The 15331-nt window shown below is 39.1% G+C and overlaps 2 protein-coding genes across 5 annotated transcripts; both read left to right on the top strand.

Moving 5' to 3' along the window:
- Window positions 1-124: 124 nt before the first annotated feature.
- On the top strand, window positions 125-6691 carry LOC106181572 (spermine oxidase-like). Its single transcript, XM_013566000.2, has 4 exons — window positions 125-581; window positions 1925-2130; window positions 4434-4580; window positions 4883-6691. Exons 2-4 carry the CDS (start codon window positions 1997-1999, stop codon window positions 6063-6065), a joined length of 1464 nt encoding a protein of 487 aa, XP_013421454.2. The 5' UTR covers window positions 125-581; window positions 1925-1996; the 3' UTR covers window positions 6066-6691.
- A 2485-nt stretch (window positions 6692-9176) lies between these two features.
- Window positions 9177-15129, top strand: LOC106169724 (peroxisomal N(1)-acetyl-spermine/spermidine oxidase-like). 4 transcript variants are annotated; one of them, XM_013549322.3, is made up of 4 exons: window positions 9280-9488; window positions 10892-11093; window positions 12995-13141; window positions 13445-15129. In XM_013549322.3, exons 2-4 carry the CDS (start codon window positions 10960-10962, stop codon window positions 14625-14627), a joined length of 1464 nt encoding a protein of 487 aa, XP_013404776.2. In that variant the 5' UTR covers window positions 9280-9488; window positions 10892-10959; the 3' UTR covers window positions 14628-15129. The 4 variants fall into 4 exon arrangements, with proteins under 4 accessions (XP_013404777.2, XP_013404776.2, XP_013404775.2 ...); XM_013549321.3 differs by having other exon boundaries at window positions 9287-9488; window positions 10887-11093; XM_087011374.1 differs by lacking the exon at window positions 9280-9488 and adding an exon at window positions 9542-10346 and having other exon boundaries at window positions 10887-11093.
- Window positions 15130-15331: the final 202 nt, after the last annotated feature.

The following is a 15331-nucleotide window of genomic DNA, read 5'->3' as shown; positions in this document are numbered from 1 at the left end:
AAATCTAGGATAGAAGACAATATATGTTTTATTTAAATGTGCACAAATGATGCAGGAAGTTTCATGATCATTAACACCATCTGTGATTGCGTTATATAATGTTGGATTGATATGATCTTTTTGACGCGATACGCCGTCGCTTAAAGTATCACCCGCATGTACAGTAGATTCTATAACTGAGTATAATTTGATAAAACGCAGTTCCGGAAATGTCAGGTGTATTGGTACATGTACTGATTGGACAAAGATTTAGGGTATAATCAGACATTAAGTAAGTAAAAAAAATGAAAACATTATCTGGGATGGAAGTCACGAGCCTTGACATGGCGATTATTGATTAACACATATTTTTTAACAAAAAAGACAAAAACTCCCTCGCACTAACATTACACGTGCTGCTTCACTCTGCTGCCTTGCTCTCTCTCTTGCACATTGCGCATGCTACTAACGACCTATTTAAGGCACTGCTGGAACTACAGGATATTACAGGCAGATTGTTGAAGGCGGTGACACGCACATTTATTGGACCTTCCAGGGAGGCACAATAACCATTGAAGGCGGGCACAGAAACCGGAGCGAAGGTATGAATTGTTACTGTGAGTGTTACTCAGTTAAATATGATAAAACATAGGTAATAATTTTGTGTAACATAGAGCATAATTTTCAATATATTTATTTTGAACAAATTCCATTATGAAAAAAAAACATGGGTGCTACACGCTTCTAACTCTCTACTGTATGGTTTTTCTACCTGTAACTTTTACAAAATTGTACAAAGGATCTCGGTGGGATTTGAGATTACTCGGCAAAACGCGTTTTTCGCCAGACATACCCTTTGCTTTTCCCACTGGGCGCCATTTCACACTTACATATTGTAGGTGTCACCTTGGACGAAGAAATTTGTCCTATATGTAGGTTACAAGTAGCCCTTGACTGAACTTTACGTATACATGCACTTAACGGTTATGCACAAGAATTTCAAGTGGTAAATTTCAGTTTTGCGAAGGGTCTGTCGGCATATAGAAACCAACCGGGGCGGAGACATTGTTCACCCTAATCCAGTCTAGAGGTGCAATTGAGGTCACAGGCCTGCTCTAAAAAATATTTAGAAAACAAATTATTCTTTTTAAACATCTTTATTCTCATGAAGGTTAAATACTGATTGCAGTATAATTGAAGGTGGCAATTCGCCAAGGCATTACATGCTCACCTTTGAAATTAAATAATAATAATAATTATTATTATTATTATTATTATTATTATTATTATTATTATTATCTAAAAAAAGATAATAATAATATTCAAAGAAAAGACAGTGACGAGGACATGAGTGACATTTGAAGGGAGTGAGGGACAGGGCATGGGGGAAAGGTATTTGTGGGGGGGGCAATAGGCCATCAGGAGAGAGTGGTAGGCGCCAGAACAGATATGGAAGAAGATTCAGACATTTTTGATTAAGAAATTCGACACTATTTCAAAAATGTTATTGTTTTGTCCAGATGTTAGTGTTTTATGGCCATGTAGGAACAGGGATATCTGATCTAGTTGGGTTCTGAAATATGCAAACTATGTTTGAATATTTTAGGGTCCCAAGTCAAGAAGTTTGTATCAAAGTTTCACTCTCCTGGAACCATGAATAATAAAAGATAATTCATCGACTAACCCCCAAAAAGGAACATACTTCACTGTCACAAATGCAAAGCGTCCAGCTGTGAAACGATGTACTCACTTTGAAAATTCAATCATCACTAGTTTTGTTCTTTGATTGATCTCCTACAAGTATAACGTTGTAAAATTATAATAATCTTCTGTATAGAGCAGTTAATTGTTTTTGAGCGACTTAAGTTTGCTTGTCACTGAATATTAAAAAAACGGGGAAAATGCACCCTACCAACAGTAAAATCGGCTGATATCTTTGCATTAGGTTAGGTTGACCAATAAACTCTTCAAGCGAAACTGACAAGACTCTGACAACGTGAAAGCTGTTAGTGCCAGCATGTCATCAGATAAAACCTCGGACAAGGTTTACGGCGTGGTCATCATTGGGGCCGGAATAGCTGGACTTACTGTTGCGGAGACCCTCACAGCAGCGGGCTTTGAGGACTTCATAATTCTGGAAGCTAGTGACAGGTACGTGTATAAAGATTCATGGGCTTAAAAACTTCCTTGTAACTTTCTTTCTTACTTATACCTATTACTTTCCATATTGTTGCAGAAGTGTGTAGTTATGAATCGAGAACCTGCCCTCAAAACAACCAACCAATCTTAGAAACATCCCAGCGGGCAAATTATGTTGTTTTAACGTTGAAACAACGTTTAACCATAACGTTAATAAGACGTTGGATTAACATTGGATTTGAAAATTGGATCAACGTCAGATATCAACATTGTATCAACCCCAGTTGTTAGAGAACATTCTTGCATGAAAAGACATTAAAATGACCTGAAATGTTTTTATTTTTAGTACAAAACACAGGTACACAATTATAACGTACACTGTAAAAACGCCCAAGTGCCTGCTTTGTCTGATTTTTTCAACGCATTTAACTCCTAAACATGTTTTGCACCTAAGCATGGTACATCCTTTCAGCTTGGATGTGTTTAGCAGTAGGATATGTTTGATGGCTAAATATATGTAGGGAATATATGTATGGCCTTTAAGTTAGGATTTCCAAGGTTTAGTTTTATATATATATAAGTCACAGGCACCTCAACCTGTCTAAAATGTATCTATAACAGGGTACGGAGAACTGTCAATTCTGTTAACTTCACTCCATCACATTTACAGCAACTTATTCATCCTAGTGTTAGCTGACCTTGCAAGGAAGCTTATTGGAATGTATTTCTGAATAACAAGTTAAGAAAATTCACTAGTTCACTAAAGACACAAAACATGCCGTCTCTTTTACTTTAAAACACATTTTTAAAATTTTTGATAAAGTTAGTTACAGTATTGATAAACAAAGTATCACGTTTTCAATAATTAATATTTTAAATTATAATTCATGTCTTGCATCACGACGACCAAACAACAACGTTGAGCCAATGACCAAAATACAACGTTGAGTCAACGTCACATTATGACGGTGTTTTGACGTGGCTGGATCAACGTTGATTTTACGTTGAATTTAGGTAGATCAACGGCAATTCAACGTATCAACCTGTTTTCAACGTTGATCCAACGTCACTATGCCTGCTGGGATGATCTCCCAAATTCCATCCCATCAGATTTTATTCAACGCTGAAGACATCCTGACGCGATCTCGTGTAACTTATGCGCATTGAAAGTGTGACACAGTCTTCAGCTGTTGTACCTGAAAAGCCTCTTTCAGAATAGGGGAATAACTAGTCCGAGGGCCAAATATGGCGACCCACTACAAAGCTTGCCGTCCAATCCGCTAATGAGCATCGAATAAATATCACGTGGGGATGTATTCAAGTGGGTCAGCCATATTTGACCCTCGGACTAATTAGTCCCCTACTATGAATGAGGCCAAATACTGGCGTTTGCAAATTGAAACTCAATTGGGACGTGCAGGTTAATACCAATGCGGCTTTTGAGATATATGGTTCGTGAGTTGAATTTCTATAGGTGTATAGGTGAGGCATTCAGATTCATTTTGGAAATTGGCTTAAAAAGAGGGAGATTTTTAAAATGTCCAGTAGTGAATTAACATGGTTCTGTTCTTTACGCGGATGCACGCGGATTTTAAGCTTTGTCAGTGTAGTCGTTGCGGACTGAAACCCGGCCAGTAAGCGATATTTCCTATTTTCTTAAAAGCTTAGATGGATCAATATAATCACGGTTAGGGAGCAAAGTAATAGCCATAAGTAACGAATACTTGAACTTGGAACAAATTTAGTAGATTCGCAGAATCTATTATTTAGCGTTGGTGTTAACTTCGTTTTCGTTTTCCTTTTCCATCCATCTGTCCATTAGTCCAAGCCCTATGACCGGTGTCAAATAAAAATAAAAAGAGGAAAAAACTTCGAAATTGGCAGAAAATCTTACTCTACGCATGTACATGTAGTTTGTCTACATATGGGGTGGTAAAGGCATGTTCGTAGGTGGTACGCTACTTTTTCCTCTACTCTTTGGTTTGCCTCGTGGCTTCCTGGTATCCACCGTTTTTTTATACTGTTTGATTCCACAATCTAACTTCAAATGACTTTAAGGTCTCTATATAGATGTAGATACGTGTCCAAACCATCTGAGGGTACCATCTCTCTCTCTCTCTCTCTCTCTCTCTCTCTCTCTCTTATCAGTCGCTTCTCCCCCCCCCCCCCCCTCTCTCTCTTATCAGCCTCTTATAGATGTAAATACGTGCCCAAACCAACTGAGGCGCCATCTCTCTCTCTCTCTCTCTCTCTTTTAGTCTTATTATTTAATCGTCGAAAATTTAACTTTATTTTCAATGATGTTATCTCAACAGGATCGGCGGCAGATGTCATACTGAGGACTTCGGAAGCTCATTTGTAGAACTTGGTGCCAACTGGATCCATGGGACCACTTCAGAGAACTCCATCATGGTACTGGCAGAAGAGAATGATTTGGCAAACAAACAAGAGCTGATGAACTGGTGAATACTTATGTCTTTTTGATATTAGCATGGCAGATAAATGTTGATGTCAAGATATTTGTAAGGGACTTGTGGATGTTCCCCTTCACCAAACCTTCTTGACGTTCTGTAAAGGTGTTCATCATGCGTTCGGTCGTGGTAACTAAAATAAACCCCTATTCGTATATTCACAAAAGCATCTAATGTAGATAGGACAGATGATTGGTTGAAGTCATCACCATTGCACTGTTGTACGTTTTGAGCTCCATATATTTTAAAGTTGCATTTTGTTGGTAACTTCACTAAACCTGACATTGTTGCAGGTCCAAAGGACGTTTTTACAGGAGTGATGGTCGCAAAATTGATGAGAATCTTGGTGCCAAGGTCTGGGAGTTCTGTATGGAGATAGATGCAGAGGCCCAAAGAATGCACTGCTGTCCTAGTAAACAAGACAAAGCCATTGATACCGTGGAAGATTTTTATGTTGACAGATTACCAGAATTCCTCGAAAAATTCCCCATGTCTGAGCGAGAAGATGTTACGGTCATTTTTTATTGGTTTTTTAATTACCAAAGGCTAAATTTCGGTTGGGATATTGCCAATGTACCCTTCGAATCATACATAAAGCACAAAGAAATAGACGGAGGGGATGCTTTTATGCCAAAGGGTGCAAGGTCCTTGATAAGTGCCATCGCATCTCGCTTTCGAAGTAAAGAGCGGATAAAAGTCGGCGCGGAAGTGGTCACTGTCAACTGGGAAGACGGTGGAGTTAAAATCAGGTGCTCTAGTGGTGACACTTATCGGGCAAAATGTGCTGTCGTTACGGTGTCGCTAGGATACTTGAAAGAACACCACCAGAACTTTTTTGATCCACCTCTTTCGCAAGAAAAATACCTTGCAATAGATAGAATTGAGTTTGGTGTTGTTGATAAAATATTCCTCGAGTACGATCCGCCGTTTTGGTCAGACGGCACTGCGTTAGAGAGCGTAAGGCTTGCCTGGGACAACAAAGAGTTTGTCATCACAGACCCTAAATCACAGTGGTTCAAGAGAATATTTTCCATTGATGTTGTACGGTTCAACCCCAACTGTCTGTATGCATGGATCCCATGCCACGAGGGCCTCCAGGCGGAGACTGTTCCAGATGAAGAGATCTCTGAAACCTTCACCATGGTGATGCGTCAGTTCCTCGGGGATCCTACCATCCCTTACCCGTGCAAAGTCATCCGGTCCACCTGGGGCACCAACAAGTACACCTTGGGGTCATATTCATGCATGGGATTGCGGTCAAATGCCAACCACTTCAACGTTTTAGCTGAGCCCATTGAAGACAGCAATGGTCAACCGAGGGTTCTTTTCGCCGGCGAGGCAACTCACGCTGCATACAATGGGACAATGCACGGTGCACGCGAGTCTGGTGTACGTGAGGCAACCAGGCTGTTAAGACAGTTTGGAATGGATCCTTCCACTCGAGAACAAGTGATTGCTTTATCAGAGACCCAGTAGTCCAAATCAAGCATATTCAAACCATGAAATAGGTATGCCTCGTCATGTAAATAATAAAATCGGCTGTAAAATGGTCCGATATTTCATGTTGATTTCGGCACTAAATTGAATACGCATACCTGCCTCTAACTGAATAACATTTAAAATATTTTGTCATAGCGGTCCTTCTTTCGTTATCAAGACAGGGGACTGCATTAATTATATAAGGCCTATAACAATTTTATCAATTATTTTACTATTTTATACACTGAGTTTTTATTATATCAGTTTTACTAATCCCATGTACCAATATATGTCTTTGTTTTTAATTCTATTTTCCTTTTTGAAGCACTTCTTTGACTGTCAAATGTTTCCATGAAACAGAGCAAATGATTATACCTCGGATACTAGCTAAGAAAGCTCAGTCACGGGTAAGGCAACCTTTTATACATGTATAATCATTAACTTGCCGCCATATTATACACTGCCCAGGAAACACATAACGTTACATGATAACGTACCCGTAACATTTTAAAACGCTCTGTGTTTGCTGGATGCGGACTTCTAATAATCAAGAAGCCATTTTAATCAATATTCTGTTTGGATTTTGGTGATGACTTTTGTTTTAATAAAGAAACCGCTGTCAATCTTCGTTCGTATGTTTTCGAATATGAGTGGCAGCTCTGATGCATAAGTCTGACGTCACAAATTTGGTATGACGCGCCATGCCCTTTTATCCACTGAGTATCAACTGTTGTTTTATCCAATCAGTTCTTTAAGCTACAGTTAAAGAGATATTGATACCTTCTCTTTTTGAAGCACAATGCGACAATGATAAAACTAGTAAGTTTTTTAACACGATACAGTCAGTAACGCCACTTGTTCTTCCAATTTTCGGCTGGTTCTACTACCAAGGGGGACATCAATGCTTAAAGACCTACTGCTTTCAGAAAAACACAAAATGTTAACTGATTTATTAATATATACTACGAATCAACGGCAATTTTTTAATTTTTTTATAGTGAGAAAAGGGAGCACTTATAGTGAGAAAATTCTGCTTGTATGACACTAGTATGTACATGTATCGTCGCAAAAGAGCACAGGGTCACATCTCTGGGTAATAAATAGAAGATATTATACAATCAAAAACTGTCTCCAGGAAAGCAGAAACACGTTGCAATACGCGTTATCAAATTACCCAAAGGCATACAATGGTAGAGTATTTATACACTTTTTTCTAATATTAAAGATGCATACAAAGTCAATTTTTTGTCACAAAAACCAACCAAATGCCAGTATGTAGTTTCAAGTAGTATAACTAAGAGAATTGCCAAACGGCATTGTTTATTTTTACCCGAAAATGATGTTTCAACGGATTTTTCTGCTGGCATTCTAAGCTGTATGTCAATGGGGCAGGAAAGTAGGTCACGAAAGTAGGTTAAATTTACAACCAAAAATGTAAAGAAAGGAGCAGTCTAAAGGTCTTTTATGGCTGATCGAGTGATCAATTCAGTTTATCCCTTGGCATGTCGAATTTATTTGAGTCATATAAGAATCTAGTAGAAGTGGTTTACATGTGTTACTGGGAATCCACGCTCCACCGATGCTCGGTTCGTATGTACCTTTAAAGTAAGACAATTTTCTATTTTAGACTTGAATCCACTTCCTTTCTCTCACCGTAATTGACATTTCATCCAAACGTCTTACCCATGAGCCTGTGTGGACGCTGCTAAAAAGACTCGAATATTACCGATACTTATCGCTGCGTGTTGAAATAATTATACAGACATTAAATATGTAGGACTTGCGTTTCTGCACAGGCATCAATGTGAAAGGGAATTATAGCAGACAAGAATATATGTTGTAAATGTAGATCTAGGTAGGACAGTTCAACCAAGGGAACGCATATCCAAACAGACATCGGTTTCTGAGGGAAATGCATTGCTAGTACTCTCACACCGACGTTTTGAACAATAGGATAATTGTTTTTCACTTAAAACAAGTACATGTACATAGCTTGTAAAACAGAGGCGTCTTCTTGGCTGTACCAGTATTTTAAAACGCTTCAATGTGATCTAATTAAAATGCAATTATAATTATCCTATATTTTTCGAACCACCGAATGTGTTCTTGGACGAATGAAACGGTCAGTTACAACTCGAACACAATGTGTATTTTGTGTCCGGGGTTACAAGTGCTCGTCGTTCACTGTACATAGCGGTGCATGCGACATACATGTACAAATATTTAGGACAAATATGCAAATAAAATGCCCAACCTCGACAATTACAGTCTTGTGTGACACACACACACACACACACACGCACACACACACGTCACACACACAACTGTCAACTCGTAATGTAACGCATGGGCTAGCAGATAGACATTTGTCACACAATTTGGGTTTTGGCGGTACAAACAATCTGGGAACCATCATAACACTTAGGGTTCTACAATGTAGCTACAAAATCGTTAACTTTAAATTACAGGTATCGGTATACTGTACAATGTATACTGTCATTAACATTTGATTAAATCTAGGATAGAAGATAATATATTTCGGATCCTTGATTATATGTGCACAAAGGATGCAGGAAGTCTCATGATCGACAACACCATCTGTGATTGCGTTATATAATACTAAATTGATATGATCTTAATGGCACGACACGCCGTCACTTAAAGTATCACCAGCTTGTACATGTACAGTGTATCAGAACGGCACTTTTGTTTAAGAGACAATGTCACTAAAGCACGACATCTGCTGTTGTCCTATATCCCTGATGTCCGATGTGTCAGAAACGTGTATTGAAGGAGAATCCCTAGTACAGGTTTTAGGGGTCGGTATTACTTCCTACCCAGGTTCTGCATTCAAAAAAAACTTGACACTGGAGCATGGGAAAGGAAATACAACAACAGGAGGTTGAAGTTTTTTCAGTTATTTTTACTCCATCTCTCTCTTCTTCCCACAACTTCAGTTAAGTCTCTCTTAAATACAAAATCTGCACATGAGGGCTAAATTCTCTAACTGAACATAATTTGATCAAATGTAAGGTGCACATACCGTGTGTATACTGATTGGACAAAGATAAGGGTATAATCAGACATTAAGTCATTAAAAATTTCAAGACATAATCTGGGCTGGAAGTCACGAGGTACTTATAACGAACCTTGACATGGTGATTATGGATTAACACGTTTTAAAACAAGAAATGACAAAAACTCCCCCCGCACTAACTTCACACGTGCTGCTTCCCTCTGCTGCCATGCTCTCTTTTGCACTTTGCGCATGCGTAATAAGCTATTAATGATCTGTTTAAAGCACTGCTGAAACTACAGGATATTACAGGCAGATTGTTGAAGGCGGTGACACGCACATTTATTGGACCTTCCAGGGAGGCACAATAGCCATTGGAGGCGGGCACAGAAACAGGAGCAAAGGTATGATTTGTTACTGTGAATGTTACTCTGTTAAATATTCTAAAACATACAGACAAATATTAAGTAACATAGAGCATAATTTTCAACATATTTGTTTTAAACATATTTGCATTGCTGGGTGTTTCTAACTCTCCACTGGATGGTCTTCTTCCTGTAACTGTTACAAAATTGTAAAAGAGCCTCTGTGGAATTTGAGATTATTAAGCAGAATTTGATCCTCACCAGATCCTGACCCTTGCTTTTCCCAGCGTGTGCGATTTTACACTTACATATTGTAGGTGTTGATCGTCCTAGGTGATAAGTAGCCCTTCACTGGACTATTCATGTACATGTACGTTACGGTTATTCACAAGAACTTCAAATGGTAGCTAGTTTAATTTTGCGAAGAATCAACCGGAGCGGAAACATTTTTATCAACGTGTAAAGACTTTGATATATGCTTGGAGGCAAATATTGGATTGAAACAATTTCACGTAATTTATTTTTGCCCTGGCATTCAAAGTATTTAAAGGTTAAAAATAATTGTCACGCCAATACGATTTTTTTTTTATTTTATAAATGTGTCATCACTGTAATTGCCAATTTATTCAGTCAATAACCAGTTATGGCATGTGAAATGCCCACCGGTGCGCTTAAAGCGTGATTACTGGTAGTTTTGAAAGACAGTACATCCTGATATATGAGCATAAAAATGTAGATATGCAATCTAGAATGTAGATTTTCAACAACTGTCACACTTTGCCGGGAGTAGATTAGGATTATTTGTTCCACAAAAAGGTGAACATTGAAAATATGCCCGCTTGTATGGTCCAGCATCTTGTAGGACAAGCTTCCCGACGGAACCAGCAATGTATTTTCGTAAGTGACAAACACTGGATACAATTTACATTTGACTACAAGGATTATTTGCTTTTCAATAAATTGCATTTTAGTTGGTCCAAACGCGCTTAATATGAGAGAGAGAGAGATAGAGAGAGAGAGAGAGAGTCTTCAGGGGTCGGGTGGGGGCGAAAGAGGATGGGCCAAAAAAGATAATTTAAAAGACTGTCATAAAATACCTCTGAATCCGCCCCCGCTTTTGTACAATTATGAGCAACTCATCGGAAAAAGACCTGTTTTTTTTTTTTTTTTTTTTTTTCGGTTACCTAGATATCATTACGACATATATACATCCAGCACAAGACTTCGCATATGCTGCATCTGTATTTCCTATTTTACGATTTTTAATAGAAGTACTAACCTATGAAGTGGCTTATATACATGGTCTGAATGTGAAAAGTATGAGATACAGTATAGACTAATTCCAACAAGGAGTTGTACAACTCCTTGTTTCCAGCCAATTTAACAGAATACAATATGTAGCTGGTTAAGGGTTTTACTGCTGATATCTTTGCTCAGGTTAGGTAGACCAATTAACTCTTCAAGCAGAACTGACTAGACATTAGACAACGTACAAGTTGTTAGTGCCACCATGTCATCAGATAAAACCATGGACAAATTTTATGGCGTGGTCATCATTGGGGCAGGAATCGCTGGACTTAGTGTGGCGGAGACCTTTACAGCTGCGGGCTTTGAGGACTTCATAATTCTGGAAGCTAGTGACAGGTACATATATAAAGATCCATGGGCTTAACACCTTCCTTTCTAACTTCTTTCTTACTTATACCTATTACTTTCCTTATTGTTGCAGTAGTGTGTTGTTTTTACTTAAAAGTATCGAGAACCTGCCGGCAAAATAAATAACCGATCTTAGAAACATGAACTGTCTCCCAAATTCCAGCCCATCAGATTTTATTCAACGCTGAAGACATCCTAACACAATCTCGTGTATGTTATACGCATTGAAAGTGTGAGACAGTCTACAGCTGATGTACCTGAAAGGCCCCATTCAGAATAGGGAACTAACTAGTCCGAGCGTCAAATATGGCGACCCACGATACAAAATTTGCCGTCCAATCCGCTAATAGACACTGAATAGTGGGTCGGCCATATTTGACCCTTGGACTAATTAGTCCCCTATTCTGAACGGGGCCAAATACTGTCGTCTGCAAATTGAAACCGAATTGGGACGCAGGTTAAAACCAATGCGGTTTATAAGATATATGATTAGATTGACGTTCAACGATGCTTCCAAAGTAGAAAAATCCCATACTTTATACGTTGTTAAGTATAAACGTAACGCTGTAACGAACATGACGGTCCGTGTAACAGAAAGTACGCCCTCCATTTAGTAATAATTGTTAGGGTTAGCCTGACCTTAGTCGGTCAAAATCTAGGGCAAGGTTTACGAATATAAATGAAGAGGTAACGGACTGTCTATCATGGGGGTCTCTGTCACGTTACACCTGAAAAAAGACTTAGTTTGGAATTTAGACTGGGTTAACATAAACCTATCGTACTAGCAGGATGGATCTAACTCCGAGGGGATTCTCGCTAAATTGCGATCAACTTAAGCGGCTTAAATGTCTGTCACGCCCACTGAAGCTGGGGGGTTATTAACTTTCGTGCACGCTTAAACTAAATGCAATTTAGCGAGAAACCCCTTGTCGATAGATTAATCCTGCTAGTACGGTAGGGTATGGGAATGGTCCCTTAAAAAGTCCCGGCCTGAAATCTAGTCGCTTGAGACCAGGTAATGACCTAATATAAGTTTTAATTTCTAAAGGTTGGGCATTCTGATTCATAATGGAAATTTGCTTAAAAGGAGGGACGCTTTTAAAACGTCCAGCAGCAAATTAACAGATTTTTGTTCTATACGTATGCACGAGCTTTGCCAGTGTACTCGTTGCTGACTGAAACCCGGCCAGTACAGTCAATATTTCCTATTTTCTTAAAATCTTAGATGGGGCAGGCAATATAACCACGGTAAGGTAGCAAAGTAAGAGCCGTAAGTAACGAATAACTGAACGGGGTACAAATTATGTAGATTTTGCATGCTCGATTATTTCGCGTTGTTGTTAACTTTGCTTTCTCTTTCTATCAATCCGTTAATTAGTCCAAGTCCTACGACGGATTTTAAGTAAAAATAAATAAAAGAAATACACGCGGAAGTTGGCAGAAAAACTTTCTCTAATTGTTCTTAATATGGAGCGGTAACAGCACGTATCTACATCTGCATCAAGACTTAATAGTCATTTGAACCTGAAAGAAACCAAACAGTATAAAGAAACGATGGATACCATGGGCCACGAGTCAAATCAGATAGTTGAGAAAAACTTGCTATACAAACCATCAGAGGCGCTATCTCTCTCTCTCTCTCTCTCTATCGAGAGGCGACATCTTATCTCTCTTTCTCTTATCAGCCACCCCCTTTCTCTCTCTCTCTCTCTCTCTCTCTCTCTCTCTCTCTCTCTCTATCGAAAGATAAATATTAGCACTGATATCTTGTGGAAGGGACTTGTGGATGTTCCTTTTCACCCATCCTCGAGAGAGAGAGAGAAAGAGAAGCAGGCGTATTATTTAATCAGTGGAAATATAACTTTATTCCAATGATAATCTCTCAACAGGATCGGCGGTAGGTGTCATACTGAAGACTTCGGAAGCTCATTTGTAGAACTTGGTGCCAACTGGATCCATGGCACCACTTCAGAGAACTCCATCATGGTGCTGGCAGAAGAGAATGATTTGGCCAATAAACAAGAGCTGATGAACTGGTGACTACTTATGTTTTTTTTTTTAATATTAGCGCGGGCATGGCGGATAAATTTTGATGTCAAGTTATTTGTGAAGAACTTGTGGATGTTTCCCTTCACCAATCCTTCTTGACTTTCTGTAAAGGTTTTCCTCATGCGTTCGGTAGAGGTTTCCAAATAAATCACTAATTGTATATTTCCAATAGCATCTAATGTAGGTGAAACAGATGATTGGTTAAAGTCATCAGTATTTCATTATTGTAAGTTTTCATTTTCCATTTTAAAGTTGTGTTGGTCACCTCACTAAATCTGACATTGTTGCAGGTCCAAAGGATGTTTTTACAGGAGTGATGGTCGTAAAATTGATGAGGATCTTGGTGCCAAGGTCTGGGACTTCTGTATGGAGATAGATGCAGAGGCCCAAAGAATGCACTGCTGTCTTAGTAAACAAGACAAAACCATTTATACCGTGGAAGCTTTTTATGTCGACAGATTACCAGAATTCCTCGAGAAATTCTCCATGTCTGACCGAGATGATGCTACGGCCATTTTCAATTCGTTTTTTAATTACCAAAGACTAAATTTCGGTTGGGATATTGCCAAGGTACCCTTCGAATCATACATAAAGTACAAAGAAATAGACGGAGGGGATGCTTTCATGCCAAAGGGTGCAAGGTCCTTGATAAGTGCCATCGCATCTCGCTTTCGAAGTAAAGAGCGGATAAAAGTCGGCGCGGAAGTGGTCACTGTCAACTGGGAAGACGGTGGAGTTGAAATTAGGTGCTCTAGTGGTGACACCTATCGGGCAAAATGTGCTGTCGTTACGGTGTCGCTAGGATACTTGAAAGAACACCACCAGACCTTTTTTGATCCACCTCTTTCGCACGAAAAATACCTTGCAATAGATAGAATAGCGTTTGGTGTTGTTGATAAAATATTCCTCGAGTACGATCCACCGTTTTGGTCAAAAGACACTCCGTTAGACAGTGTAAGGCTCGCTTGGGACAACAAAGAACTTGTCATCACAGACCCTAAATCACAGTGGTTCAAGAGAATATTTTGCATTGACGCTGTACGTTTCAACCCCAACTGCCTTTGTGTGTGGATTTCATGCCACGAGGGCCTCCATGTGGAGACCGTTCCCGATGAAGAAATCTCGGAGACCTGCACCATGGTGCTGCGCCAGTTCCTCGGTGATCCTACCATCCCTTACCCGTGCAAAGTCTTCCGGTCCACCTGGGGCACCAACAAGTACACCTTGGGGTCATATTCATGCATGGGATTGCGGTCAAATGCCAACCACTTCAACGTTTTAGCTGAGCCCATTGAAGACAGCAATGGTCAACCGAGGGTTCTCTTCGCCGGTGAGGCAACTCACGCTGCATACAATGGGACAATGCACGGTGCACGCGAGTCTGGTGTACGTGAGGCTACCAGGCTGTTAAGACAGTTTGGAATGCTTCCTTCTCCTCGAGAACAAGTGATTGCTTTATCAGAGACCCAGTAGTGCCAAATGAAGCATTCTCAAACCATGAAATAGCTATGCCTCGTTATGTATATAATTAAATCAGCTGTAAAATGTGCCGTTGTTTTGACCACTCTGAATGGTCCGCTAGTTCATGTTGATTTCGGCACTAAATTAAAAACGCAGACCTGCTTCTGATTGAATAACATGTTTTAAGATATTTTGTCATAGTGGTCATTCTTTCATTATCAGAAGTCAGGGAACTGCATTATATAAGGTCTACAACAATTTTATCAATTATATTTTACTATTTTATACCCAGAGTTTTAATTATAACAGTTTTACTGATTCCATGTACCAATATATGGCTTTGTTTTAAATTATATTGTCCTTTTCGAAGCACTTCTTTGGCTGTCTGTCAAATGTTTCCATGAAACAGTGCTGACTTCGAATAACCGAGGAGCAATTTTAATCAATATTCTGTTTGGGTTTTACTAATGGTATAAATGACTTTTATTTTAATAAAGAAACTGATGTAAATGTATGTTCTTAGGATTTCGAATATGAGTGTCTGTTCTGATGCATAAGGTTGACGTCAAAATTTTAATATAACGCGTCATGCCTTTTTATCCACTGAGTATCAACTATAGTATCATCCTATTAGTTCTTAAATCTACAATTAAAGGTATATTGATACTTCTTTTTCTAGAAGCACAATGCAACAAAAATGAAACTCGTAACTATTT

Source organism: Lingula anatina, chromosome 4, assembly GCF_051362555.1.
Source record: "Lingula anatina isolate TDL-2025a chromosome 4, LinAna3.0, whole genome shotgun sequence".
In the NCBI taxonomy this organism is placed as follows: Eukaryota; Metazoa; Brachiopoda; class Lingulata; order Lingulida; family Lingulidae; genus Lingula; species Lingula anatina.
The sequence above is the reverse complement of the archived record's forward strand: the minus strand, read 5'-3'. Positions and strand labels throughout refer to the sequence as shown.

Excerpts from the sequence above, each read along its gene's own strand:
- LOC106169724 (XM_013549322.3), top strand. The coding sequence starts at position 10,960 with ATGTCATCAGATAAAACCATGGACAAATTTTATGGCGTGGTCATCATT. Across the intron at positions 11,094-12,994 it reads ATTCTGGAAGCTAGTGACAG|GATCGGCGGTAGGTGTCATA; the intron begins GTACATATATAA and ends ATCTCTCAACAG. Across the intron at positions 13,142-13,444 it reads AAACAAGAGCTGATGAACTG|GTCCAAAGGATGTTTTTACA; the intron begins GTGACTACTTAT and ends ACATTGTTGCAG.
- LOC106181572 (XM_013566000.2), top strand. The coding sequence starts at position 1,997 with ATGTCATCAGATAAAACCTCGGACAAGGTTTACGGCGTGGTCATCATT. Across the intron at positions 2,131-4,433 it reads ATTCTGGAAGCTAGTGACAG|GATCGGCGGCAGATGTCATA; the intron begins GTACGTGTATAA and ends TTATCTCAACAG. Across the intron at positions 4,581-4,882 it reads AAACAAGAGCTGATGAACTG|GTCCAAAGGACGTTTTTACA; the intron begins GTGAATACTTAT and ends ACATTGTTGCAG.